Source organism: Microtus pennsylvanicus, chromosome 2, assembly GCF_037038515.1.
Source record: "Microtus pennsylvanicus isolate mMicPen1 chromosome 2, mMicPen1.hap1, whole genome shotgun sequence".
Lineage (NCBI taxonomy): Eukaryota > Metazoa > Chordata > Mammalia > Rodentia > Cricetidae > Microtus > Microtus pennsylvanicus.
Genome location: NC_134580.1, coordinates 4,279,444 through 4,307,128, shown reverse-complemented (window position 1 = coordinate 4,307,128; position 27,685 = coordinate 4,279,444). Strand labels below are relative to the sequence as shown.

The 27,685-nt window shown below is 53.5% G+C and overlaps 3 protein-coding genes across 16 annotated transcripts; 2 read left to right on the top strand and 1 right to left on the bottom strand.

Annotated features, from left to right (window-relative positions):
- Positions 1-747: 747 nt before the first annotated feature.
- Pycr3 (pyrroline-5-carboxylate reductase 3) lies at positions 748-5,678 on the top strand. The gene is made up of 6 exons (XM_075959572.1): positions 748-903; positions 2,741-2,805; positions 3,362-3,541; positions 3,767-3,979; positions 4,803-4,895; positions 5,049-5,678. Exons 1-6 carry the CDS (start codon positions 813-815, stop codon positions 5,229-5,231), a joined length of 825 nt encoding a protein of 274 aa, XP_075815687.1. The 5' UTR covers positions 748-812; the 3' UTR covers positions 5,232-5,678.
- A 623-nt stretch (positions 5,679-6,301) lies between these two features.
- Positions 6,302-12,850, bottom strand: Tigd5 (tigger transposable element derived 5). The gene has a single exon (XM_075959570.1). The coding sequence runs from the start codon at positions 12,713-12,715 to the stop codon at positions 10,793-10,795; it is 1,923 nt and encodes a 640-aa protein (XP_075815685.1). The 5' UTR covers positions 12,716-12,850; the 3' UTR covers positions 6,302-10,792.
- Positions 12,168-26,823, top strand: Eef1d (eukaryotic translation elongation factor 1 delta). 14 transcript variants are annotated; one of them, XM_075959558.1, is made up of 10 exons: positions 12,920-13,040; positions 16,508-16,522; positions 18,531-19,627; positions 21,079-21,202; positions 21,662-21,733; positions 25,434-25,533; positions 25,611-25,711; positions 25,872-26,093; positions 26,379-26,573; positions 26,721-26,823. In XM_075959558.1, exons 3-10 carry the CDS (start codon positions 18,531-18,533, stop codon positions 26,757-26,759), a joined length of 1,950 nt encoding a protein of 649 aa, XP_075815673.1. In that variant the 5' UTR covers positions 12,920-13,040; positions 16,508-16,522; the 3' UTR covers positions 26,760-26,823. The 14 variants fall into 14 exon arrangements, with proteins under 14 accessions (XP_075815681.1, XP_075815678.1, XP_075815673.1 ...); XM_075959559.1 differs by lacking the exon at positions 12,920-13,040 and adding an exon at positions 13,225-14,248; XM_075959563.1 differs by lacking the exons at positions 12,920-13,040; positions 16,508-16,522; positions 18,531-19,627 and adding exons at positions 12,175-12,287; positions 25,056-25,112.
- The last annotated feature ends 862 nt before the right edge of the window (positions 26,824-27,685 follow it).

The following is a 27,685-nucleotide window of genomic DNA, read 5'->3' as shown; positions in this document are numbered from 1 at the left end:
TACCTGCCCTTTCTTTGCTCTTTCACTTCACCTAAATGACTATAATCTTTAAGAATTGTATGTGGAATTAAATACAGGTAATTATCCCGGTGAAACGCTAAAGCAAACAAAACGTTTTTAAAAACAGCTACGCAGTGAAGACGCACGCCTTTAGTCCCAGCACTCAGGAGGCAGAGGCAGGTGGATCTCTGAGTTGGAGACCAGCCTGGTCTGCAGAGTGAGTTCCAGGACAGTGCCAGGAATGTTACACAGAGAAACCTGGTCTCGAAACACCATCCCTGTCCCCCACTCCCGCCCCCCCCAAAAAAAAGACTGTATGCTGGTTGACTGATTAGTTAGTGCTTTCTTTAATCTGGAGCACCAGAACTGGCACCGAGGATAGTACCCAAGGCGCACAAAGTAGGCAAGAGCCGTTAAGTACCACTGTACACTCCCAGCCCCATCCTAGGGTGGTTGGAGCTTTCCCTCCAAATCTCTCTGCACGGCTTTTGGGGAGACTCCAGCTTCGGATATTCCAGGTCGAATCAGACATCCTGGTTAGGACTAGCTCTACCACCTTCCTCTCCCTTTTCCCTCAGCAAAGTCGCCTGCTGCTTCACCCAGGCTTGAGAAATCCCACCTCAAGCAACAAAACGCTGGCTTTAGCGCCCCGCTCCTCCTCTCCCCGCCCCGCCCCGCCCCGCCCCGCCCCGAACTCGCCCCTCTCCATCCCCTTGCCTCCCGGAACCCGCCCAGTCGCTTCTGTCCATCAAAGCGCTTCTAGTGGGCGGGGCTCGCTGCCGTAGGGACCTGAGACGGCCAGCAGGAGCACGATGGCGGCTGCAGGGTCTGAATCTCTGCGCGTGGGCTTCGTGGGCGCAGGCCGCATGGCGGAGGCCATTGCTAAAGGCCTCATACGAGCAGGTGGGGAGGCGAGGCCTAGTTGGGGGGCTTTACTGTGGGAAGAGCCCTTAAGCCTCGGCGGGAAGGGCACACATGGTTCACCCAAGGGCCAGTGGGGTGAACTCGCCCTGTTCCTGGATGAGAACCCTACGGTAGCCTTCCATCAAGGTCTCCAGGGTCCCTGAGTGAGCCGGCAGCCCTTTCCCCAGGAGGGTGGGTGGGTGGGAGAGCCAGGCGTGGTGCGGAGAAAAAAATAGCCCAGCTTATTTTATTTAACACTGATGGTATTGTTGGATGCTATTCCTTTAAATGTATTGAATTAAAGAAAATTGCCATTAACTTCATTCGTGACTTCTTTGTCGGGGTTTTGCTTGTTTATTTGTCCCCCCCCCCCTTGTTTTTCGAGACAGGGTTTCTCTGTGTGGCCCTTGCTGTCCTGGATTTCCTTGGTAGACCAGGCTGACCTTAAACTCAGAGATCTGCCTCTGCTTCCCGAGATTAAAGGCATGAGCCACCACTAGTGGGCTCACTTTTGACTTATTTCCTTAACGTGACTGTGATTTTATAGTTCCATATGTGGCGCGAACCAATTTTGTCTTAGATTGGACTGGCTTAATGCCAAGTTAAGTGTCCAACTTCCTGGCCTCCTCCTCCTGTCTCTTACTCTGTTTTCTGTTCACGCATCAACTCCACTTTCAGAGGTGGGCAGCTGTGTGGGAGGAAGAGGATTGGCTCTGTACTGGAGAGTGTCTGCCATCCCTGGTGTGTCTTCTCTAGAGCCAACAATGCCTTGAATGTCAAGGTCACAGTGTCTCCACCTGTGCTAGGTGTCTGCAGCCTGCTGGAGGGTGGGTTGAGAAGGGAGGCAAACTCTTTGTGGCCGAGGACTGCTGGTACATAGCAGGGGCTGTCGATACTGGCCTGACTACTGTACGGTGTTTAGAAGACTACGTACAGATTGCAGGTAGAGGAAGTTGGTGACCTTTGGCTCCCTGCTTTCGGTTGTACTTCAAAGTCCAGAGTGGCACGGTCATTAGAGAGTGGCTTCCTACAAGTCTCACGGTGTTTACATGTAAAACCTGGCAGTTTACCTGCCTCTTGGTGCTATCCTGTCACTGACATGATTGATTAGCAGCCTCTGTGTTCAGGTTGTGGGGTACGCTTCCACCTGGCCCAGTCTTCCTACTTCTACACCCTCCAAAAACATGATTTCCACCAAACAGGCATTTAGTCTCCCCAAAACATCCCAGCACAATTGCCCTGTTCAAGGGAGCTTCTCTCGTCAGGTCTTTATCAGATAAGCTAATTTTTTTTAAAAAGATTATTTTATATGTGTGTTTTGTGCACGGTGTGTGTGTGTGTGTGTGTGTGTGCTTGGTGCCTGTGGAGGCCAGAAGAGGGCACTGGCTCCACTGGAGGTGGAGTTATGGATGGTTGTCATTGCCACGTGGGCCCTGGGAACCTATCCCAGGTCATCTTCAAGAGCTGCAAGTATTCTCAGCTGCTGAGTTGTCTCTCCAGACCCTTTACCAGCTATGTCCATATGCAGGCTGCTGCTCCAGGCCTGGTGTTCCTGCAAAGATTTTGCATTTGACCAAAAGACCTAAGTGTACCAGTCAGCTGCCCCTTCCCTGAAAGCAGGGACCCATGGGCTCTGTGTCTGATCAGGGTCAGGCAGGTTCCTGGCCCCAGTATCCAACAGCAGTGTTGACAATGGCATTCAAATACAATTCATTTGATTGCCCAGCAGCAAAGACAAGGATCTCTGCTGTGATCCTAGGAGCCTCTGGCTAACAATGGCCTAGGCAAGCTCTTTCCTATCTTCCCAGCCCTCACCAGCTTTTGGCTTTCTATCCAGGCAAAGTGGAAGCAAAGCAAGTGCTGGCCAGTGCACCAACAGACAAGAACCTCTGCCACTTCAGGGTGAGTGGGACTTAGGGGCTTGTCCTTCTGAAGCATTTTCAGGGCCAGGTATGGCTGAAGGTTTGAGATGGCTTGATTTGTCCTGGAGGAGAGGTCAAAGGCCAGGAAAAACTTCTGGAAGACTAGAGCAGATTCCTGTGTAGGGTGGTTGTGGACACTAATTAGGAGGGAAGGTTCCAGGGCTGCAGAGATAGCTCAGTGGTTAAGAGCACTGATTGCTCTTCCAGGGGACCCGGGTTTAACTCCCATCACCTACATGGCAGCTCACAACTGTCTGTAACTCCAGGATCCAGCACCCTCCCATAAACAGGCATACAGGCAAAACACCAATAAAATAAAAATAAATTTTAGGAGGGAAGGTTCCAGAAGGTAACTCTTGGACTCTGTGAGGCTCAGGGCCATTGGGTTTTTCTTAGGCATTTGAGAGTATGACTGGTACAGACATTTGTAACGACATAGGCCTGAGGGAACCATGGGATGTAGGATGATTGATGGCACACGGGTGGGTAGGATCCCTCCTTACACAGCCTCATTCCTGGCGCTGGTGTCTGTGCAGGCTCTAGGTTGCCAGACTACTCACTCCAACCAGGAAGTGCTGCAGAGCTGTTCACTTATCATCTTTGCCACCAAGCCTCAGGTTCTGCCAGATGTTCTGGCAGAGGTGGCCTCCGTCGTTACCAGTGAGCACATCGTGGTCTCTGTGGCTGCTGGGATCCCTCTGAGCTCGCTGGAGGAGGTGAGTAGTCTGAGTATGAAATAGGCTCTGTCAGCCATGTGTGGGAGGCAGATAGCATCCGAGACAACCTCCAGAAGTCGTTAGTTGGCCCACCAGGATTAGGTGGCTGGGGCCGTGTTCTGCCACTGTGCCTGGGAAGTGGGGTCTAGAGACTGCATTTAGCTGAGGTGTTTGCCTAACAAGCCCGGTCTCAGGATACCTGACACTAAGCTCTCTTTTGTCCAGCTGCTGCCCCCGAAAACACGAGTGTTGCGAGTCTCTCCCAATCTACCTTGCCTAGTCCAGGAGGGGGCAATGGTGATGGCCCGGGGCCACCATGCCAGGAATGATGACGCTAAGCTCCTACAGAACTTGCTGGAGGCCTGTGGGCAGTGCATAGAGGTTCCTGAGTCCTACGTAGATATCCATACCGGCCTCAGTGGCAGTGGTGTGGCCTTTGTGAGTATGTCTTCCCCCTACCCTCAAAGGCCCTGCTCTCAAGGTCTCAGAGTCAAGCCTTGGGGCCTCAAGTGGTCCATGAGCCACCAGTGAGCTCTGCTGTCTCAGAACATTGTGCTTTGTTGGACCATCAAGGCTGGCCACTTTATCAAACTCTGGGTTTAGGCCTTAGAGCTTCAGGTATCTGTGACCACATTCAGGGCCTTCTTTCTCATGGTTCTGAGCCAGTGGTTCTCAACCTTCCTAATGCTACGACCCTTTAGTACAGTTGTTGTTGTGACCCCAACCATATTGGTTTGTTTTGTTTTGTTTTTTGAGACAGGGTTTCTCTGTGTAGCTTTGGAGCCTGTCCTGGAACTATCTCTTGTAGACCAGGCTGGCCTCGAACTCCCAGAGATCCGCCTGCCTCTGCCTCCCAAGTGCTGGGATTAAATGCGTGCACCACCACCACCTGGCCCATATTGGTATTTTTTTTTTAGGTTTTTTTTTTTTAGGTGTTTTTTGAGACAGGGTTTCTCTGTGTAGTTTTAGAGCCTATCCTGGAACTAGCTCTTGTAGACCAGGCTGGCCTCGAACTCACAGAGATCCTCCTGCCTCTGCCTCCTGAGTGCTGGGATTAAAGGTCTGCATCATCACTACCCAGCAATATCTGTGTTTTCTGATGGTCTTAGGTGACCCCTATGAAGAGGGTTGTTCAATTCCCAAAGGGATCGTGACCCACAGGTTGAGAACTGCGTTTAGAGTATTCTCTAGCTGCGAGCTGTGCCCAGCAGAATGTCCACCTTGACATTCCCCCTTCCCACTCCCAATGCTATTGCTACAGGTGTGCACATTCTCGGAGGCCCTAGCTGAAGGTGCCATCAAGATGGGCATGCCCAGTGGCCTGGCCCACCGCATTGCTGCCCAGACCCTGCTGGTGAGTGAAGGGTTCCTCGGGAGAACGCTGGGAAGGTTGTGCTCAGGAATGTGTGCTGTCTCCAGCAAACAGGCAGACACACCTGCAAAGTTCAGACAGGCGGGGGAAACGTGTAGCTGCCCCCCACAATTCTCCCTTAACTCTTCTTCCCAGGGGACAGCCAAGATGCTGCAGCAGGAAGGGAAGCATCCAGCCCAGCTTCGGACGGATGTGCTCACACCAGCTGGAACCACCATCCATGGGCTTCATGCCCTAGAGAAGGGCGGCCTGCGAGCAGCTGCCATGAGCGCGGTGGAAGCAGCTACCTGTCGAGCTAAGGAGCTCAGCAAGAAGTAAGCCAGGCTCCAGGTGAGACTACAGGTTCCTGGCCCAGCTTCGGCCTCTGAGTGGCGAGAACAGCCCCACGGCCATCATCTTCATCAGAGAAGCTGTGACTACTTGTTAAAGACCCTCAAGACCAGGTCTGTTGCCTGTGACATTCAGTCAAGGAAGCAGGAGGTGCGGAGGGTCATTCGACCCCCAACTGTGATTCCAGCTCCTCTCTCCTGCACCTCTCAGCCAATTTAATTGTGTCCTAATTGTACATGGCCTCATGGTCTCAGGGGGTAGATTATGCAACCTGTGGAAGGTTTCCATCTTTACAGATATGGGATCATCCTCATCCGTGCTGGCAGGAGGTGTTTTGGTGGTGTGGTTGTTTGGTCACCCACACTCCTGTAAGCAGCACCCCATCCATGCTCTCTAAGTCCAATAAACTCATTGGTGCCCCAAGTTGAACTTTGATTGTGCTTTGGGTTGTCCTTGGTACTCTATAAGAAGGGGATAAATCTATTTCCTCAGGGAGAGTATCTTCAACACTGGGTACCAGCCTCCTTGCTTGCCCAGGTTCCCTCTATCTTCCCCTGGTCCCCACCTCTAAGGACAACGGTTCTCTATCCACCACATAAATGGATATTTCCACTTCCTCTACCTTGGAAAAAGTGTCCATCTCTGCAGGCTGCCTCGCTGCCACCCCCTCCCAGAACAGCAAGAATCCTACTTCTAAAGAGACTTAATAGGTAATGTTGGTTCTCAGGCGCCTGAAAGCTTTTATTATGGGGGGGTGGGATGGGTATTGGAATCTATGACAGAGCTGCTAGCAACAAGAGCTGCTGCAGCTGGTCTAGAGCCCTGTCCCTTCTATGCATTTCTGTGGACTGCTCAAAAGCCAGAGGTCAGACTAGTAGAGGATAGGGGTGGGGATGTCACAGGAATAGATGACACTTGCCCAAGCTCTCTCCCTCTCCTTGAAGCCAGATTCTTTTTTTAAAAAATATTTATTTATTTATTATGTATACAATATTCTGTCTGTGTGTATGCCAGAAGAGGGCACCAGACCCCATTACAGAGGGTTGTGAGCCACCATGTGGTTGCTGGGAATTGAACTCAGGACCTTTGGAAGAGCAGGCAATGCTCTTAACCTCTGAGCCATCTCTCCAGCCCTGAAGCCAGATTCTTGGCCCAGAGGAGGAAAGTGTCCCCAGTAGAAGCTGAAGAACTCCCCTTCTCTGAGCAGTTGGCAGATGGCATGCCCTTCCGTAGTTGAGGAGGAGCTCCTCCAAGGGGTCTCATGCTGCAGAACTATACTGTCCAGCTTATCCTGTATTCGGGTTGCACCAGTCAAGTGGGAAAGCTGTCTGAGGTTTCAAAGATGGGTCCTAGCTAGCTTTGGAAGACGAGACCCCGCTTCTAGCTGGACCTAAGCTGGCTCTAGGGCAGGCAGAACTTAGTCTGGTACTACAACTACAGGGACTACCCTGGTAGCATGTGACTCTTCAGTAAATCCATTCCTAAACCAGCAGGTCAGGAAAACCAGCACTTAGGGGAAAGTGAGGCTGTGGGATGGAGGACCAGGGCTTTGAGGCTACTGCACAGGGGTACCTGATATGGCTCTGGCCCCCACCACACGTACCCGCTCCACCAAAACTCTCCTGGTCACTCTGACCCTAAGATACCAACTCCCTCACGTTTACCCAGCAGCCTCCTGAGATTTGGTGGAAGCATCCATCAGTGTGGCTTGGGGCAGCTCCCACAGTGGCCATCTGCTAGCTGGGTGACACCAGAAACCTATCTATAAAGCAGGCCTAATGGTATTCGTAGGAAGAGGCTGTCTTTCCCCAGTCCCACTACTCCAACACTGCAGCCCTTCCTCCTTTCAGCCCCTTGCCTTTGATGTACCCCTCTCATCCCATTTCCAGGGGGTGGCTCCTCTCAGCCCAGGGCTACCTGACTGGATTCTGGCATTGTCAGAATTTACGGAAAAACAGCCCAGCTGCTGTATTTATACAAAGTGCTACGTGAGCTGACCACTTATAACGAGAAGACAAGCGATACAGACAGCAGAGGGTCCCATCCCAGCTGCAGGGTCACTTGCCTGTGTTGTGTAGACACAATCAACTTCCCTGGCTTCTAAGCTATGCCAAGTCCTGGTAGGATGGAGTCCCAGGGTCTGGTATAAGGCAGCCCACCTGCCAAGAGAATCACTGACGGTGAACCAACAGATGTTTCTCTCTGGGATGAGGGCTGGGAAGTGGAACATATCCCTTTATTGCCTAGTCATGTCCAGAGGTGACAGGCAGCTTTGGGGCCATACGGCTGTGACACTATCATCCAGGCCTCTTCCTACTGTACGCTGCTCATCCAGCCACAGCTTTCTGAGATAAGAACTAGCAGATGCTCATGGTATTCTTTGTAATCAATACTGTCCCTTTTGTGGCCTCCTCCTCCTCCCCCACGCTATGGAGTGTTCCAAATCCAAGCATCAGATCCAGTCACAAAAATGAGGCTAAACCAGGGTGGCTGATGAAGTTGACCTGTTTCACCTTTATTACACAAGTGCCATCAGACCGGCTCACCAAGTGACATTAGACCAGCTGGCCAGGGGACCTTAGCTTTGAGCAAGGTTGAGTGTCAGAGAAAGGGCCCTACAATAAAATATGAAACCCACAAGCCCAAGATCCTACTGAGGGCAGCTGATGGGGTCAAGATGCTCTTGTAGGCACATTTAGAAGAGGCCAGACTGCACCGGGTTCCAGCTGGGCTTCCCATAGGCCGTCCTAACCAGGTGTGTAAAGGGCTCAGTCCTCAGAGGACCAGCCTTGAGGGGTGCTCCCCTCCCCTCCTACCATTTGTTCCACCTACAGCTCGGTCGTTTTCACTTTCCAAGGACATGGACCTTGGGGACAAGGCTGACTGTGACCACTGCAAGTCCTCAACCCCAAAGCAGTGGTGGTGGCTCCAACAGAACCCACACTCACCCATCTTTCTGTGCTGGGTGCCTTCTCCAAACAATCTGTGTATGAATCTAAGGCAGGATCACTAAGCAGAAAAGGCTGCCTATACTTCCCAGGCCAAAGGATCGCTGCATTTTGTGGGGAACAGGCAGAACTCTGGGGCAAGAGGCCCAGGATTCCTGCATGATTCCTGGTACATAGCAGAGGGCAATGGCTGCTGAAGAAACTGCCTTTTCACCCTCCTTACTAGTTACTGCAACTCGGTGCCCACAGGGAGCAGCAGTGACGCACAGATGGGCACACTGAGTATAAGGCTCTCCTAAGGGGCCCATGAACCCCTAGGGAGCCCCCTCAGACACTAAAAACAGAAAGGTGAGGTAACTGCACATCTTCAACACAGCTGCCTGTGGGGCTAAGGCCCCTGTGTAACAGATATGCAAGCCCCGGAGATATAGGACTTCCTGCTGGGACAAACGGGTACCTGGGCAAAGCAGCCTCCTCCACAACTAGGACCCAGCCACCAGAACGTCTGTCCATAGCATGTAAAGAACAGCAGCATATTCCAGTCTAAAAATTTGCATTTTTTAAAAAATAGTGCTGTTGTTTGAACCCAGGGCCTCACCTCAGGCACCCTAGCAAGCACCCTAGCATCCCCAGCCTGAGATGACATCTTTGCACCTTCTCCTGGGTGTCTCAGTTAATGATAGCGTACAGACACAAGCCTGACAGGAGCTCTCTGACCCAGTCAGCCCACACCTGCTTGTTTATAGGGCAGCGATATGGGACCATAGCAACCTCCAGGATCTTGGGTCCTCAGACAGCTAGAGGGGCTGGTGAGAGGTCTCACTCCTGAGTCCTAGTCCCTGCCAACCCCAGTTTATCGGGGCCCAGGCCAAAGGAGGAAACATAATAGAAAGGACAAAGATAGAAGCCGATGGAAAGCTCTCCGATAGAACAGTACAGGTAGCCTAGGCTGGAGCAGCTGCTGACGCTTCCCAGGCTGGCTGTAAATCCAAGCCCAGGCAGGTCTACCTCTCCACAGACTTGGAAGCAGGTCTGTCAAAGCCTGAAGGCAGCTCCTAGCCTGGGTACCTGGGTGATATGGAAGCTGCTGGTATAACATTAGACTTCTGAAACCCCACCCAAGTTGCTAATGTTGGAGACCCTCTACCAGCCACGACTGCCCAAGGTCCTCTAGGTCTTTAGGCTTGAGGCCAGGTACATAGGAGACCAGATGGGCTCCAGTGTGTACAGATAGAGATTGCTACCTGAGCCTCCGTTCTCTTGTTCCATGTGTTCCCTCAACTCTTAATATTTACGTAGATTTTTGACTGGGGTGTAGTGTGGTTCCAAGCTGTATTCTTGGACTTACATGCAGATCACTTTTGGATACCTCATCCACGGCTCCATACATTGCCAAGCTCTTGCATCCTTTGCCCTTCCTCACATCGTGTTTTCAAGGCTCAGACTATGAGGGAAGAGGTGAAGATAAGGGGCCAGTACTAGGACAGGGGCTCAGGACAGTATTTCTGCAAAGGCAATATTGGCCCTCCCTAAGACACAGGTGCCTCAGCTCTAGACCACCTGGAGCAATCTGAATCTGCAGTTGGACACAGCACCAGAGTGATTCAAAATCTGGATATTCTTAGAGTCTTTTCTCTGACCTGGGCCATCCAGCAATGCCAGGAGGTGGATGAGTCTAGGGCCGGGGCTGGTGCAGCAAGAGCCCATGGGTGTACAGAGGTTGACTCAAAGGCACTGTCGTGTTCTCAGATGGTTGCAAAGGCTGTCACCCGTTTCCAGGTAGAGCAGGCAGCCCTAGAGCTAGACAAAGTGGTTGGCAGTTTGTCCTGCCATTGGTCAAGCCACCTGGGTCCAAATCCAAACACTTGCCAACATCAGGAGTGGGAGATCTAATCAGAATGGAGTATTCTGAAGGACTAAAAATCCAAGCAGAACAGAATCAACTATACTTTGCTGCATCCAAAACCTCACCAAGCACTGGGCTTCCATTTCCCTGCATCCCACTCTCTGTGAGTACACCACCCCAGGTCAAGGAACTGGAGCCTAGCCTGAGCTCTGATCCAGCACCACAAGGGCCTTCAGTTATCAGAGCAAGGGTAAGAGAGCCCAGAGACCACCTCACTCTTCCGGCACTCATGGTTCCCTATGAAGAGCATCTTTTAAAACAGGTTTAATGTGTTTTTGCTTGTTTTTAAAACAAAACCAAGTGCTTTCCCACTGAGATGAGGCCAGGCAGCACCGGGGAGGCCGGTGAAACAGAAGCAGCAACCTCATCCAGTGCACATGGGGGCAGGGGTAGGGGTGAGCCCCATAGGGGCCAGAACGGAGGTACAGTCAACTGATCTCCAGTAGGTGTTGTGCTTATGGGCCCACATGTGCCTACTCAGCAAAGAGCACCTGCTCCTTTAAACTATTTCCCCAAGATGCTGTGGATTATAGGACAGAGCATCCTTTACCAATGGAACTCCTCCACGCTGTGTTGGGTGTGCACTCCTGGACCTCTACAGTGGAATATACCAGGGAGAAAAGGTGGAAGACGGCAGACTGTGTATACCCCCTCTCTCCCAGTGCAGCAGGAAAAAGGCCAGTGGGCCCCGGAGGTCACACACCACCATGAGAAGCTGCGGATGAGGGCCCAATGCCTCCAAGCCTCCGTGCCATGGTAATGAGGGAACGTAGCTGCACTAGCCTCACTGGCCCCACTTCTCTAGGATCCTGGCTCTCCAGCCACCTCAGAGCTGTCTCTAGACCCCAAACAGCTTCCCCAGCAGTAGGTACCAACATTCCTCCTTGCTCAGGAGCCTCCTCCTCCTCCTCTCCAGCCCCCATGCTAGAGGGCAGGCTGGCTGGGGATGGAGGGGCTGCAGGAACCACCTCCTCTCTGCAGCCCTCAGGGAGCCCTCCATCATCATCCAGGTGCAGCCACTCGGCCACCTCTTCAGGTGCCAGGCGCTTGTAAGCCAGAGCTGCTAGATGTGTGAGGTCACTGAGCACCCTGCTGCGTTCGGCAGCCTCCTCTACCTGGTGGGCTGGCTGCTGCCCGGGCTCAAAGGCTGCCCTAAGACCCAGCAGCCAGCAGCGCTCTATGCTGCCTGCCTGGACCAGGTCCCATGAGAGGCCAGCCAGGTATAGCATGTCCTTGAGCATGAAGCTTCTCATGAAGTCTAGTGGGGAGCCACTGGCACAAGACACAGCAAGCCTCAGCAGCTCTCGTTTGTACAAATGTTTGAAGGCTGCCACCACACCATGCTCCAGCGGCGCAGGGATGTGCGCTCGACTGTTGCCCTTGGACAAGAAAAGCACACGAACTGCACCATCAGGTGTCTGCAGCTCCTCTGGGGACCCAAGGAGCTCAGGCTGGCACTGCCTAGGAGTCTCCTCACTCTCTTCCAGGGCGGGCACCCTAGTGGCCCAGCTTGGACAGGGTGGATGGGCCACTAGCAACACCGCCTTCTGTTGCAGACAGCTTCGGCGCAGGTAGCGCTTGACGCCAGGGACGAATTCCTCAAAGAACCAGCCCCGAAGAAGAGGACGACTGAGCCAGGCATCCGGACTGTAGCGGTAGGAGGCCGGGAACTTGTCCTGGTTGTGGTGACGCAAGCTGGGTGGGTCTGGTAGTTGTCCGATAACTAGTGGCTTCAACTTGTGGCTGCCCGTTAGGTTGGCGGCCAAAAGAACTGTCACTCGGTCGCCGGGCCAGCGCCGGCTGCACCCACTAGGCCCGCTGGAGTCCCGAACGCCTGGAGTTGAGGTCTGTTCCGGAAGTAACCTCCAGTACAGACCAGTAACGTTGGCGTTGTAGATCTGTTCGTCACCATAGCCGCCCTCGGAGTGGGGTAGAGTGGCCAGCGCTCTGTCAGGTAAAACTGCGCCGGGTGGCTGTGCAGGCTCCTCCTTGACAGGTGCAGGGCCTGTGGCCGGGATCTCGGTCTCGCCATAGATGCGCTGGCTGGAGATGCCGTGGCGCTTCTGCCAGCGCCAGAACCAGCCGTGGCTAGCCTTGAAGGTACACTCGGGGCCGTAGATCTGGCGAGCAAAGGCCTCAGCCTGCGCTTGGATGACCGGACCAGACAGCGGCACGCCGTGTTGGCGCAAGGTGAGGAACCACGAATAGACGGCGCGGTCGATCTCCTCCTCGTTGGCCAGACGCATCTTCTTGCGCTGCGTGCCCACCTCTCCACCAAGCTGATCCAGAAACCAGCGCAGCTTGGGCTCGTCCTTGAGCCAGCCGCGCAGCGTGCCGCCCGGTACGCCAAAGTCGCGGCACACGCTGGCCTGCCGCTCACCGCCCTTGACGCGCTCGATGGCTTGCAGCTTGTCTTTGATGGAGTAGGCCTTGCGGAAAGTCATTTTTACGGCCACGCGGGGCCGCGGCTCGGGCGCGGTGGGCGGCGGGCGCTCCACGGGACCCTGGCCGGGAGCCGGTGATCGCGGCGACTCAGCAAGGCTCCGGGGCGGAGGAAGACGAGCACGATGAGGGACCGGGTGCAGGGCCGGGCCGGCCGGCGGACTCGTGGGGTACATGGCGTCAGCGCCAGGGACCACCGGGCTAGCCAGCCTGACACCCCGCGCGGGCCGCTCGGGGCGGGGCTCGGGGGCGGGGCTGCCCGGGTCCCTCCCTTTTGTCTCGCCGGCCCTGTCGGGACAGGAGCTCTAGTCCCGCCCCCTCCGCCTCGTGGCGCCTGCGCACGGTCTGGACGCGTCAGCGGCGCCTGCGCACACCAAATCCGTTTCGTCCCGCCCTAGTCCGGCCGGCCCCACTCTTCCTGCCTTGGAGGGGTGCTAAGTGTTGGGACGTCCGATTCTCTGCTGTTTGTAATAACTCCTCGAGTGAAGCGCGGCGCCCGAGGTAGTTGTCCAGTCGTTTCTGCCAAAATAGTTCCTGCATGTATTGTGGTGCATGCTCTGCGGGCGAGGCAGCGCGTGCTCAGGGTTGTGTCCCCCGCCGGGCCTCTTGTGGTCTGTGCCGTTGCGTTTTCCGGGAGCTGCGCGGTCGCCCTCCCTTTCCTTTGCAGTCCTGAGCTTGCAGTTCCAGGTTTTGGTTGCTGCGTCCTTGGCTGGCGTGTGAGTACCGCGGGCCCCGCCTCAAGGAGCGCACGTGCGGCGGAGGCTGGAGTGCTCCGGCCCCGGGCCGTTCGGGTTGGCTCCAATGGATCAGTGAGGGCTACGGGCGGGTGTCTGGTCCTGTGTGGGGCCGGGCCGGTGGCCACATGGTTGCCAGCTTCCTGAGCGCTGCTTCAGGCTGGCCGCGCGGCGGCCTGCCACGGCCATGACTGACACCCTTACCGGGCCCGCGTTCGTCTGCCCCAGCTGTTGTCTCCTAGGACCTTGCGGTTAAGCACCGAGGGCATACCGAGCTCTAAGGCGTAGAGGGAACTTGATTCGGGTGCTGCCTTGTGAAACTTAGGAGGCACACGAACACAGGGGTAGAGAAAAGGCATGTGATGCCGGTCGGCTCAAACGTAACGGGGCCACTTACTGATTTGAACAAGATGACCTGGGCAGTTTTCTCGGGAAAGGGTCGTTGAAGGGCACCGGCTGTTCTTTTTCTAATACATGAGCGCTCTCTCTCTCCCAGCATCATGGTTTTCTAGAGTGAAAGGCTACCTCGCAGCAAAAGAACTTGATGAAACTAATGTTGAGATGCCCCCCCCCCCGGGGGGGATGCTTCTGAATTGGCCCTATCACTCAGGGATGATAACTCGGTCTCACCTCAGGCGGATCCTCATGGATGAAGCAAAAGATGGATGCAACAGGACCACCCGGTGCCCCTTGAGCCAATCCCATGGGGCAGCAGAGTCAAGAGGAAGAAGTCCTCAAAGGGATGAGGAGTCCCCTCCCAGGCTCTGGTGCTAGTTCAGCATGAGCCTCCACTTTGACTGCAGAACTCCATAAACATCGGCAGCGTTGGCAGAGGGAGCCGCTTAGACTTACTTAACCTGAGATGCGCGCTGCATGGTTTTCTGTCCTTTCAGGGGGAAGCTGGTACAGGGCTAGTTCTCCAGGCTCAGCTTTTGGATAGCTGAGGCTCCAGGGCTTACTGCAAACGAGGCAGAGGTGCATGAGAGGGTTTGACGGTCAGAAAGAGTGGCCCTTGGGGGGCTGTAGGCAGAAGATACTGGTGTGTACTTGTTGCAGATTGGAGACATTTCCAGGTACTGGGACATGCCTTGGTCTCCAGCTCCACATATCACTTAACTCAGCACATTGGGGTGGTTACACCAGTCAGAGTCTTCATTTTCCTTTCTGGGTCTAAGATGTCACACGATCATTCCCTAAGTATGAGATTTGGCACAGGTGTTATCAAGTGTAAAGGAAGAGCTAAGAGAGCAAGAGCTGTCTGACAAGCCCCAGGACCTGTGTGTCAGGTCAGGGTACCTCAGGTTGGAACAGAAATAGAACCAACAAAACATGGCATTTGAGGCTGCCTGGGTTTAGGCTGGGCACTAGCCTTTGGGGCTCAAGATAGGCAAACAGCACAGGCCAGTGTTTCTGGAAAGGATTGGGACATCCCAGAGCAGAGAAGCAGGGTGGGAACTTGGGAATGTAGAATTCTCATGGGAGAAAAGACCCAGGGCATTATCACCCCTGTGCCTAGATAAACGGCAGTGTGGCTCCCCCACTGCGTGTCTGGTTGTGACTAAAGAGAGAGCCTTTGCTTCGAGTCCTCCACATTCCGAGTGCTACCGGCTGCCCCTTGCGACAACAGCCTCAAGCAGTTCCGATAGGCAGCCCTGGTTCACAGACTCAGGCTAGCTAAGCAAGGGAGTGTTGCTACTGGGGTGCAGGGGTGTGAGTTGGACCTGCTGGCAGACTTTCCCTACCCACCGTGCTCACGAGGACAGTGAGTATTGGAAGCCCATCAGTGATCTGACTGATGGGGTGACATGCCGTTTCAGAACGTCCAGAGGACAGAAAGTGTGGGGCTTAGGGCTCAGAAAGCCAGCCCGGAGGGAAATTTTCTCTGTTCTTACCAGCACGTGGAACCCTTCAGATGTTTGCTGTAGGGCACAGCTGTGACATACCTGTTCTCATCTTCCTCGGGGTCCAGTCCCCTAGCCAGAAGTGTCCCTGGCAGGAGCCCTGATTAGTCCAAATTAGTAGAAGCTATGAGAGTCCTAAACACTTGTGTCCTTCTTTGGAGAGTAGATGTAGGCTGGCCCTCGGAGGCTACAGCTGGCCAGTTAGCTCTTTTGGCAAGTTCCTTGTGAGTGGGGCTAGGTCTGAGTCCTGGTACTTAGGACCTATAAGGTCTTGTCTTACCACATGAGGTGCCTGTATCCAGGACCCTCCAGAGCTCAGAGATTCTCTCTCGTCTCCCACACACAAAGGGTCTTAACTTACCTCTGGTGACCAGTCTTGCTTTCTGGACTCCAGCTTATATCCAGGAGCCAGGGCAAGGGTGTTTGTCTAGGTCCTTTGGCGTGTCTGAGCCTGCTTCTCCGGAAGTTGGCTTTCTGGCATTACTGTCTCTTTAGCATGTTTCTGCTATTGCCTAGATAAAACCTCAGGAGAAAGAAAGGCCGACCCTGTTGTAGGGACACGGATATTGACAGACTTGAACCTGTGGGGGTTTGAGAAATTCACGGCTGCATGTTCCCAGGCTGTTTTTCCTGGACAGCTGCGGGTTTGCATGTGTGTGTCCTCCAGGGAAGCAGTGGAGTTCAGGTATGCCCAGTGTGGGTGCAGACTGACTAAAGTCCTCGAGCCTGTTGTGTGCCTGTGGGTAAAGTAGGATGGGGAAGACCGTGTCCTTTGGGAGCCTTTGCTACTTGTGCTGTCTTGGGTTGGCATCCCTACCTGTTTGGTCTCTATCCCCCCAACCCAGAGATAAGAGACCCAGTATCAGCATGGTCACTGGGGCCTTGGTGGCAGCTGAGCCCACAGTTTAGTGCTGTCTGGACCACTTGGTCCCTTGGAGATAGGGCAGTGGGGGAGTGTCCTTGCTGGTGAAGGGGAGCCTTCTTCCCCAGCAAAGGGAGCCTCTGTAGGTCCTAGCTTGCCTTATTGCAGGCTGTAGACACAGGAAAGGACAGGGTGGGAGCAGGTAGCTTCCATGGTGGTTTTTTGCTTGTCTCCTAGTTATTAGGAACCCAAGAGCTACATATCAGGGGCTAAGGGGAAAGTGCTACCTCTCAATTATGAGGACCAGGTAGCCACCTGGGATTAGATGGTGTGTCTCATTTTATCCTCTGTTGCCATGCCACCTCGACAAGCAGCTTCTAAAAGGCCACCCAGGCTGCCCAAGCTGCTGACTGGCATGGGTGGCCTTTCCCACTGCTCTAACCTTGCTGCTTTTCCTTCATGCTGTCCTAGGAGGCCAAAGCAAAAGTAAGTACACCTGCGAAGTGCCCTGTGTCTCCTCCCTTCACCTGAGCCAAGGAACCCCCAGCCATTACCTTGCCCGAGGGAGGCACACCTAGGCAGAGTTGAGCTTTCTAGGACAGGGCAGTGGTGTGATTACCTGTTCTAGTAGCAAGTAGGTACCCATGTGGCCCTGGCACCAAGCAAGTCAGCATACAGCCCTCTGCCCTATGGAGAAGTGGTGCCCTAAGGAAGTATCCAGTCGTAGTGGCCCTGTCCCTTGGAAGTAGCTACATCTGTTGCCTTCAGGAGGGTTCCAACCAAGTCTAAGTTTGGTAGAGAGCCGGTTTAGTGGGCGTTGCTGAAGGGAATGGAGGATCCACCTAGACCTGTAACGTTCCATGAGAGCAGAGCAGCGCAGCCTGGGGGACTGGAAACCAGGAGTCAGTCAGGTCCTGCTGTGATGGCATGCACTGCCCCTGTAGTGACAGTGGGTGATGTCACAATGCTGTGCCTCCTGGGATCCTGCTCAGTCCCTGTCCCTGTCCCCTGCCCCTGCCCCTGCCACTTGGCCTTGGTAAGTGAGGGGGTGGTCTGGAGACCTCTCTACACTGGGTCTCTGTGGCTCCTGGTCCTGGCTCCTCACAGTGGAGAGAGCTTGGGTGGACTGTATTAAAGAACGATAGCTCTGACTTAGAGGTAGGCTCCAGAACGTGACAATTTGATTCTTCTGAGGTTCTGAGCATGGGTGAGATTTGGATAGCTTAACACTCTTCCAGTCAAGTGTTTTGTCGGGTGTATTAGGAAAAGGACCTAGCCGATGATAGGAAGGTTTGCTGTCCAGCCGAAGGGTTCCCTTCCACTGCTCGAGAGCCTGCCAGATGATCAGGGTGTCATACAGACCCACAGCAGCATGTTAGCGGCATCTGTACCCCAGTCCGCGAATTTTGTTAGTTGAGTCCAGACTACAAAGTCTTAGAATGGCTGCCTTTCTAGGGCAAAGCAGCACTAGGAGTATTTATTTACCTGTGGCCTTCTGGGCTGGCTGGTAGAGCCTGGAGCCTGTCTTTTCCATAGTGCCACATTCAGCTTCAGGAGTAATGGAGGCAAGTCCTCCCTATGGCTGTTGCTGTGTGCTTCGTGCGCTTCAGAACCAAACCCTGCTGAGGCCCCTGAGACAAGAGTCCTGTCTACTGATTACAGTAGCCAGTGGGATATGGTATCCTGAGACTCTGAAGGCCCCATGATGACCCTTCAGTTCAGATGATTAAGGATCCCTGTTGGTGGCAGTCAATCCCTGACCCATCCCTGTGAGGTCAGTCAGGCTCACAGAGACACTCTCACTTTCCCAAGACTCTTGCCCCTGCTCCGGAAAGGCCCATGAGTCTGGACAGGGTTATTGTGTGGCCAGGGTAGGTTTAGGTGTCTTTCAGTGATGGGCTACTTGCTGGGCTCCATCCACCTTGACAAGTCCCTGTCAGTGAACTGGAAACATCAGCCACCACTAGGTGTCAGGCTCAGCATATACAAAAGCACAGCCAGTCTTAAGCTTGATTTCTGCAAGCCATGAGTAATTTACTATACATCTCATGGGATGTGTTTACACTTAAAAAAAGAGAGAGCCTACTGGTTGTTTTTATTAAAGCCTACTGTAAATGAGTACAGCTGTTTGTTTTGTTTGGCACCCTATCTGGGGACCACTTGAGAAAAGGTTCTGCCGAGTTTGGAGGTGTTGTTTAGATCCTTTTCTCAAGCTGTGGGCTTATGGGTTAGCAAAGGCAACAAATGCAATAAGACGTGGGTGTATGCCTATATATGTATGCTATATTGTATTTACCAATGCTCCTGGTATGGATTTGACGTTTGTGCCCTTGCATGTCATCTGGTCAAGCCCCTTTCAGTGGCTTGCCCTCTCATTGGCCCAGGCCTCCCTGCCCACCCTTACCTACCAGACTGTGGAGGGTGAGGGAGGCAGGTGCCTCTGCCGTGTTGCAACTGCCCTTCTTGTGCTTGCTTTTTAACGCTGCGCCCGAAGATGAGGAGTGGGAAGGCCTCTTGTGCGCTGGAGACCGTCTGGGAGGACAAGCACAAGTACGAGGATGCAGAACGGCGCTTCCATGAGCATGAGGCCACGCGAGCCGCCGCCTCAGTCCAGCAGCTCCTGGCCAAGGTGCCAGCTGTGAACGGGCCCAGCCAGGAGGACACAGAGGACCCCGACGAGGCAGAGGCCCCCCCCATCGACAGCAGGAATGATCCTAGGAAGAGCCACGAGTGCAAGAAGCCCCTACAGAAAAAGAGGAAGCGCTCCCCCAAGAGTTGGCTTGGCCAGTCAGACCTGGCCCTCGTGGGCCTCTCAGCTGACCACGTATGGCTGGACAAGCCCCTCTTCGACCAGGCAGAAAGCTCCTACCGCCAGAGGCTGGCAGATGTGGCCGCCCAGGCAGCACAGCCGCCTGCTCTGGTCCCTAGAGCCCCCTGTACGCATGGAAGCCATGTGGCCTGCCACCACGTGACCTGGGGGATCTGGGTCAACAAGTCTTGCTTTGATCAGGCTGAGCGGGCTTTTGTGGAGTGGTCTCAGGCCTTGCTGCTGGCGGTAGAGGGGAGCCGCAGGCAGGGGACTCCTGACACAGGCCAGCAGGCTGCTTCTCCTGACCTGGCTCTGGCCTGCCAGCCTTGCCCACCAGCTAATGGCCAGCCTCCTCTGGGCAGCCTGCAAGCACTGGTGCGGGAGGTGTGGCTGGAGAAGCCCCGGTATGATGCAGCTGAAAGGGGCTTCTATGAGGCCCTATTTGATGGCCACCCCCCAGGGAAAGTACGCCTGCAAGAGCGAGCCAGTCAGGCAGAGGGTGCCCGGAGGGGCCGCAGAGACCGTCGGAGTCGCAATGCAGTAGGAAACAAGCGAGCTGGGTCGAAACGGGCTGATGGGGAGGCCCCCTCCACTCTGCCCTACTGGTACTTCCTCCACAAGGACGCAGAGGCCCCCTGGCTCAGCAAGCCTACCTACGACAGTGCTGAGTGCCGCCACCATGCTGCTGAGGCCTTGCGCATAGCCTGGCGCCTAGAAGCTGCCTCCCTGGCTCACCGACCCACGCCCCGTTCTGGCCCATCCATGTCCAGCCTGAAACCCAAGTAGGAGAAATATGGCTGCAGGTGTCGGGACTGACCTGGGCTATGAGCATACTAGGGACAGCTGTCTCTAGGCTGGTGTCCCTTGTGCCCCCTGTGGACCTGACCAGCTTGAATGTAGGGTGGGGTGGGCACCTATAGTGCTCTGCCCTTGAGGGTTACAGAGTTCTGACTTGCTGGTGTTGGTTGGGGAAGGGGTCTACCTGAGGCAAAGCCCCTTATCACGGAGCCCAGAAGACAGATTGTTGGCAGGGTGGGTGGGAAACCTTGTAGCTGGGTATCTGGCACCTGACAGGTGTTGACACCCACAGCCCAGGCTATAGTGTGTGCTCTTGGAGGCCAGGTGGGCCTTAAACCTGAGAGTTGCACGTGATTGACAGACTCTGAAGGGTGCTTGTCTTTTACCTCCAGTGAGGAAGGAAACCTGCCTTTAGCCCAGAGCCCCCAAGGGGTCTTTCTCCAGTACAAGTGGATGGAGTCCTAACAGTGGAATCTGAAGGCCAGGAAAGGCTTTGGGGTCGTAATGTGTGACCATTGGAGGTGGCCACTAGGCAGATAGGTCTGATGGATAGACATGGAAGAGACACAAGCAAGGGGAGAATGGGAATGGAGCCCAGTTGTCTGCCACCTACCTGCCCCTGTGTCAGGGCTCTATTCTTGTTAGAAGGCACTTGTTTGATGATGGCATGAGGCTTGCTACACAGAAAATTGGCAGGGAGATTGGTTGGTCTGTCATACCTGGTAGGAAGGATGGGCTAGTGAACGGTGGGCTCTGTGGAAACTTTGCAGCCCCTAGCTCCCATACTGCTCCAGGTTTAGGACCTCCATGGTGGGACATGACTTGCATAGGCTTAGTGAGCCAGACCCTGGTCAAGAACAGGGCTTTCATTGTACTCTTGACGGTTTTTTCCATCTTAATCAAAACTTATGTACTAAGAGTACTTACATATTGAAAAAGACAAACATGTTGGATGCTTTAGGTGACAGTGAACTTGTCTCATTGTTACAAACCCATTTGGCTGAACGGTGGGTAGGCGGCTGGCTGCTGATCTTACGGTTGCTTTTGTGGTCTTGCTGCTGGTTTGGGCTATGGTTGGATTGTGTGGTTAGAAGTCAGGGCCTGCGTGCCTGGTGGTCTGGAGGACTGACCTAGGGATACTCCTCACCCAGGTCCTGGTAGGGGAAACCCACTTGGAGGATGGGAGGACTGTTGACCGTCTGTGGACAGGGCTTGGTGTTGAACACTGGTCTTAGCCACAGAGAGGTATTTCGTGAGCCAAGCAGGACTGTGAGCTAGCCCAGCATGCCAAAGCCTTCACGGCACTCCTGTTTGTTAACTCCGCCTGGTCCAAGGTACTCAGGCAGGATAGACCTGGTGCCTGTGGGGAAGGGGAAGCCGGAGGTTGACTGTAACTTTTTCTAGCCACTTACCTGGCCACTTTTTCCCATCTCAGCAGAAAAATGGCTACAAACTTTCTAGTGCACGAGAAGATCTGGTTTGACAAGTTCAAATATGACGATGCGGAGAGGAAATTCTATGAGCAGATGAATGGGCCTGTGGCTGCTGGCTCCCGCCAGGTGAGCACTGTGCTTAGGGCTGGCAGAACCGGGTGGGCCAGAGACATCTTGTTAGGACCAAGGGGCCCTGTTGAAGGGATCTTCAGAAGGGCCTGGCTGAACCCTGGGGTGCTTCTGCCCTTGGCCTCTGATCCTAACATGGGACTCACTCTTGCTGTTCCCAGGCAGCTGGGGCCAGCAAACAGACAGGTGTCTGGGGTGGTGTGTGGCCAGGCCTAAGCTTGTACGGCTGCCTGCAGACTTTGTGGTCCTGGCCTCGATCACTTTCTGCTTTACACTGTCCTGGGAGCTTTCATTCTATGTAATGCATTCATCTCCTTGTAATGCATTCTTGCTTTTTGAGTGAGGGTTCTTAGGGATTTTGTTTTTGTGTGTGGGGTTTGTGTGTGTGTGTTAAAAAAAAAAATTTTTTTTTTAAACCAAAGCAAAAAAGACTAGTTCTTTCTGCACTGTCTGCAGGAGAATGGTGCCAGCGTGATCCTCCGTGACATTGCAAGAGCCAGAGAGAACATCCAGAAATCCCTGGCCGGAGTGAGTACCCGCGACCCATGTACCCATGGGCTCGTGCTCGGCCAAACAGCATGTCTGAGATGTGGTTTTTTTCAGCCCTTCGGCACTGCTGACTATTTTGGCCTTGGAGCAAGTTAGGGCACAGGGTGAAGTGCTGTGCTCTTGTAGTGTGTGAGTGCTGAGGCCTCCGTAACCACACTGCCATGGAAAATGGTCTTGCTCTCTAGACTTTTCCATGTCTCTCATGCATACTGGAGTTACTGTAGCTATTCCTGTGGTGCCTGCCATGGGCTGCCTGGGCTTAAGGGGTGTCATTTTTGTAGGGTGTGAATTGTAGGTACATGCCTTGCAAGACTCTTCCTTCCTGCTTGCTCCCTTGCTGAAGAAGCGCACATCCTGATCCATTAGACTACTCTTGTTCCTCCTGATTTGGTGGGGCCCTTCCTGGAAAGGGGATAATTATTTAGTGAGGTATGCTAGTCAGCATCATCTTGAACTAACGCCTGGAAGGGGGCACTCTGCATGGCTCCTGGGGTCTCAGACCAAGGCTGGGTGTACCCCATCTAGCTCTAGCATACTGGACCAGCTGAGAAAGATGTACCCTTTTGATGGCAGGCAGACTTGCCCTGTTTTCTCACTCCAGAGAAGTCAGGCCCTCAGGCTGTCTGTAATGGGCTTATGTCCTGGAACAGGTTTTCTGATGGCTCTTTAGTGGGTTACCACAGCCATACTTCTTAAGACAATGTGAATTTGTCATCAGATGGCTCTGAAATAGGGCCAGAGGCAATGGAGTTGGGTTCCTTTTGATGTTCTGAGCGTCCTTTCCTACCTGCCCCCTCCTTGGGGCAATGTTTGCTCTTTGGTTTCTTGTCCTGTCAGCCTCCACTCTCTCTGTGGCCCTCCTGCACCCCATCGTCACAGGAGACTTGTGAACCTACACAGGTAGCTCAGATTCTTGTTTTGTCTTTAAGCCCTGAATCTTGTTTGCCATTTTTGAAAGCATGCTGTGTAAAGCAACAGATTTGTAGTCAACAGGCATTCCCATTCGAAACAGGGAAATGTAGAAAGGGTCACTGGTCCCAAACAATCTCAGACTCCTGCCAGGCTTCCTGAGTTGTCCTTTGTGGCTCATGTGGCCCTGGGATACAGTGCTCACAACAGCATTGTTGAAGCTGAAATTTAAACAGCCTTTCTACCTGTGGAAGGTAGAGATCTTCAGCCTTTAAAAAATGTTTTTGTTTTAATATTTCGCCCTGATCCCCTATTTGGTCTAAATTAGTGGTGGTATTGCTAGTAAATTTTCAAGAACTTTGCAGGTGTTCCTCTTGGTTTTTTTTTTTTTTTATTATTATGTATACTGTGTTCTGCCTGCATGTACATCTGCAGGCCAGAAGAGGGTACCAGATCTCATTACAAATGGTTGTGAGCCACCATGTGGTTGCTGGGAATTGAACTCAGGACCTCTGGAAGAGCAGCCAGTGCTCTTAACCACTGAGCCATCTCTCCAGCCCTCCTCTTGGCAGTTTTGATCCCATCACATATCTTAGCATATGGCTGTGGGAATTCACAAGTCACGTGCTGGCCTCTGACCTTTCAGGTCCTTACACTTCCACTCTTCCCAAGGCAGCCACTGCTGCCCTCAGCATTTTGCTCTCTTGACAGTATATTTGTTTTCCTTTGCTCTCTAGAGGTGCAAAAAATTTCCCCAGCCATCTGGCCCTAGCTTTTTTTCTGCTCTGCTTTCCTTTTACTACTTATGGGAGAAAAGAAACTGAGGCCAGCCTGGTTTACAGAGTGAGTTCCAGGACAGGTTCCAGAGAAACCCTGTCTCCCCCCCTCCTCTCCCCACAAAAAAAACCCAAATCTTGTCTGGAATGGGTCTTCCTGGCTAGATGTACAGTGACAGCACTTGGGAAAGCTGAGGCAGGAGGATCACCACAACTTTGAGATCTACACTGTAGAACGAGGTCTTTGAAAAACAAAACAAAAATAACCTCAAGCCTCCAGCTGCAGATGAAGTTTTCTCACTTAAAAGTCCTGGATACAGAGGGCCTAACCTCCCTACTGTGCCTTCAGGCCTGTGCCCACTGCCATCTCTACAGCAGCTTTAGAGGCATCTTGTGGAGCAGAACCAAGGTGTCCATGGGGTCCTTCAGAAGTCTGGAGAAAATCCCCTCTTGTCTGGTCATCCCTGCCTCTATTTCTCTCGTCCCTGCTGCCATGCATAGAGCAATGGTTCTCAGTCCTCCTAATGCTGCAGCCCTTTACCACAGCTCCTTGTGCTGTGGAGCCTTTGGCTGTAAAATTGTCTAATTGCTACTTCATAACTTAAATATCTGTTTTCTGACGGTCTTAGGTGACGCCTATGAAAGGGTCACGACCCAGAGGTTGAGAACCACTGATCCAGGCCCATAGTTCCATCTGTTAAATCTGCTTTGCTGTGTAAACTAATGTGGAGATTCAAGTACAGCCATTCCTAGGGCACTAGTCTACCAGATGGTCAGCAATGCACAGCCTTTCAGAAGGTTGCACACCCCTGAGCCCTTCCTGGTCCTGCCTGACTCCTGTTAAGTTCACATCCTGTCATCCTCAACCAAACTCATGATCCCATGCACACCCAGTGAAGCTCAGTCTCGGTGAACATGGAGTTAGGGAGGGGGATTTTGTGCTTGGTCCGGCACATTGAGCTTCAGCCCAGAAAACTGAGTCGTTCTCAGCAGCCATTTACTGCCCTGGCTCTGGGCTGCCCCTTGCCAGGTCCTTTCCTTGGTACCAGGCCTGCTGTCTAGTGTGGGAGAGCCCTCAGGTGTTGTGGAAACAGTCCCAACATCCCAGCCTAGCATACAGTCACATGTTCTAGTCTTCGGAACTGCCTGGCCTTGCTTACAGGTAGACTGAAGGAATCTTCCCTCCCATGCTAGCTGTGCCAAGAATCCCACCATAGGGCTCTGCTGCCACATGCAAGTTTTTAAAAAGAAAGAAAGTCACATTTGTTAGCCCAACTGCTGCTATGCCATGTGTTTGGCAAGACCTGTGTGTCTGTTGCTCTCGTGTGGAGCAGATTCTGCCTAGCAGATACTGAGAGTGCTCGCCACCCTCCCTCAGAGGACGTCCTACCAGGGCCTGCTCAGATCCGTTTGGGCTAGGACTTGCATGCAACTATTTCTTGGCAGCCAGTAACTCCCACGGTGAATGGAACTAACATGAGAGCATGAAGTTTCCTGCATGGAGAGCCTGCCCTGTGCCCTGCTGGGGCCACCTCAGGAGCATGATCACAGGTGCCGGCACCACCTCCATGCTCCTTCCGTCTGGCCTCTCAATTGCTTTCCCCTCCTATTTCTAGCTCAAGGTGATGCTGCCCAAACCCCCTGAGGCCCTGGGCCAAGCCACCCCTGGGACTGTAAGTCCTGCTACTTTCTCTGTTTGGCTCCCTTGTCCTATCCTCTGCTTGGCTGAGAGTCACAGTGGGCTGTACAGCCATTCCCTGAAGACCACAGTTCTTCCCTGCTCTCCCTAAGCAGAAAGTCTGTTTTGTGGTCCCTTATCTCCCTAGACCTTCCTGTGTCGCTTCTCCAGCAGTTCCTTGACCAAGTACTGTAGGGGATCCTGTAAAACAGCCTTTGCCAGACCTTCAGCTTGGTCTGGGCTCTGCTTCTGAGTGGCTGTAAGGGAATCCAGAAGCAGGCTAAAATACTAAGACCAGTGTTCCCCTCCCTTGCAGAGCTCGGGCCCTGGGGCCTCCAGTGGACCTGCTGGAGATCATAGTGAGCTCATTGTACGGATTGCCAGTCTGGAAGTGGAGAACCAGAACCTTCGAGGCGGTGAGGGCTTGGGCCTGACAGGTGGGGCTCCAGTTTCAGCCTCTGCTATCTGACTGGTGTCTCCCTTGTGCCCACAGTGGTGCAAGATCTGCAGCAGGCTGTTTCCAAGTTGGAGGCCCGGCTGAGCACTCTGGAGAAGAGTTCACCTACTCACAGAGCCACAGCCCCCCAGACCCAGGTGAGTACCCTTCCCGACTTGGGAAGGAGCCTTGGAGTTGTGCTCCTGGCTTCTGCCTCCACCTGCCCACTAACCCAGGCAAGATTGAACCTCAGGGCAGGCTGGCTTCGTCTTCCAGAGGGCTAAATGAGTCTCACCTTCCTCCCTTCCTCTGTGACAGCATGTGTCTCCTATGCGTCAAGTGGAGCCCCCATCCAAGAAGGCCGCCACACCAGCAGAGGACGATGAGGACAATGACATTGACCTGTTCGGCAGTGATGAGGAGGAAGAAGACAAGGAGGCGGCCCGACTACGGGAGGAGAGGCTTCGGCAATACGCAGAGAAGAAAGCCAAGAAGCCCTCACTGGTGGCCAAATCCTCCATCCTCTTGGATGTCAAACCTGTGAGTGGTGGTGGGCCTCTGGGAGGACCAGAAACAGAACCTTATAACTGGATCTGGAGGCTGGGATGTTGTGTGGCCTGATCACAGCCTCCTAGGTCTTGATGGAAGTTTAAAGACCTTAACATAAGAATAGAAATGTGGAGTGGGGCACATGTAATAAGCAAAACTGTATCTTGTATAGTTTGGTGGTGGCGGTGGGGGGGCATTATGGGCATTCCCTGTGGTATTCTAGAAGTTTCTGAGATGCTCACTTAGCCCTCTCCCTCCCCCTCCCCATTCTCACAGTGGGATGATGAGACAGACATGGCCCAGCTGGAGGCTTGTGTGCGTTCCGTCCAGTTGGACGGGTTGGTCTGGGGGGGCTCCAAGCTCGTGCCTGTTGGCTATGGAATCCGGAAGTTGCAGATCCAGTGTGTGGTGGAAGATGACAAAGTGGGCACCGACTTGCTAGAAGAAGAGATCACCAAGTTTGAGGAGCATGTAAGTGGGCATGAGTGCAGGGTGGGAAGACCAAGTGGTTCTGGGACATTGGCTCCATAGGATCAGGTCCCTGTCAAACCCCACTGTGGAGCCTGAGCAGGTAGGCCTCTAGGCAGTCGCAGCAACAGTCTTTGTCTCCGTCCACAGGTGCAGAGTGTTGACATCGCAGCTTTCAACAAGATCTGAAAATCGGAGAGTGTGTGATTCATGTGTGTGAGGACCTGCTGAGATTAAAGACTGAGACCCCGCACTCTGGCTCTGTGGTGTTTGTTACTTGATGTGCAATATCAGTGTGCCAAATGTGCCAGGCTCTAGCCATTCTTGCCCAGCCCAGCCCACTTTTTGCCTCTTCAAGCTGTTTGAGCCAGAAACAAAATCCATTGGGCCCACATTTGTCCACCCTGTGCCTCTTGTCCCTGCTGTTGTGACTGTGTGGAGTCTACCTAGGCCTGATCTAACATCACTCCTCCCTCCTTACCTCTGGAGGGGCAGTGCAGTTAACTGGAGGGAGGCTGTAGCGCCTGCACTATGGGACGGTATGCGAGCCGGGAACTAGGCTGGAGATTTAAACACATACACACACAGACAGAGACACGGGGACAAGGGTCATCCTTGAAACAAGAATTCCAACTTTATTGTGCTCCAGGGAAGCTTATATAGGGATCCTTAACAGATAGCCACGCCCCAGCTCTTGGGATTTCCAGCTGTAAAACCCACCAGAATTTACTCCTCTGCCTTCAGGAACTCATGAGGGTCTCATGCTCAGAGCAGCTGCGGACACAGGAAAACAAGTTGTTTCACTCCAGCAGGCAAAGAAAGTCAAGGGGCCAGGATTCTGCAGCCCCCAATAAGGGGCCATATCTTTCATGTTCTGGGACGGTTAGAATATGGACAGCCAGATGTACTGTGTGGAATTTTCCCTGCCCATTCCACTGTGGTCAGTGCTTGGGTTTTGGATGAAGTAGTGTGGACATCTGGTGAGAGGTGCCAAGTGTGGCTGGTCCCTGCCAGTGCTGTTCATGATCCTTAGCCATGAGGAAGCAATGTGGTCCCTCCCCCCTCAAAAGCTTTCCAGTGGAGCCTGGGATGCAGGGTCCAACAAAAGCTGTAAC

What these genes read in the sequence shown, in the direction of transcription:
- Eef1d (XM_075959556.1), top strand. Translation starts at nt 18,531, where the DNA reads ATGAGGAGTGGGAAGGCCTCTTGTGCGCTGGAGACCGTCTGGGAGGAC. An exon ending in GCCAAGCCACCCCTGGGACT is followed by an intron (nt 25,113 to 25,433) that starts GTAAGTCCTGCT and finishes CCTCCCTTGCAG; the next exon opens with AGCTCGGGCCCTGGGGCCTC. An exon ending in TCACCAAGTTTGAGGAGCAT is followed by an intron (nt 26,574 to 26,720) that starts GTAAGTGGGCAT and finishes CTCCGTCCACAG; the next exon opens with GTGCAGAGTGTTGACATCGC.
- Pycr3 (XM_075959572.1), top strand. Translation starts at nt 813, where the DNA reads ATGGCGGCTGCAGGGTCTGAATCTCTGCGCGTGGGCTTCGTGGGCGCA. An exon ending in TAAAGGCCTCATACGAGCAG is followed by an intron (nt 904 to 2,740) that starts GTGGGGAGGCGA and finishes CTTTCTATCCAG; the next exon opens with GCAAAGTGGAAGCAAAGCAA. An exon ending in TTGCTGCCCAGACCCTGCTG is followed by an intron (nt 4,896 to 5,048) that starts GTGAGTGAAGGG and finishes TCTTCTTCCCAG; the next exon opens with GGGACAGCCAAGATGCTGCA.
- Tigd5 (XM_075959570.1), bottom strand. Translation starts at nt 12,715, where the DNA reads ATGTACCCCACGAGTCCGCCGGCCGGCCCGGCCCTGCACCCGGTCCCT.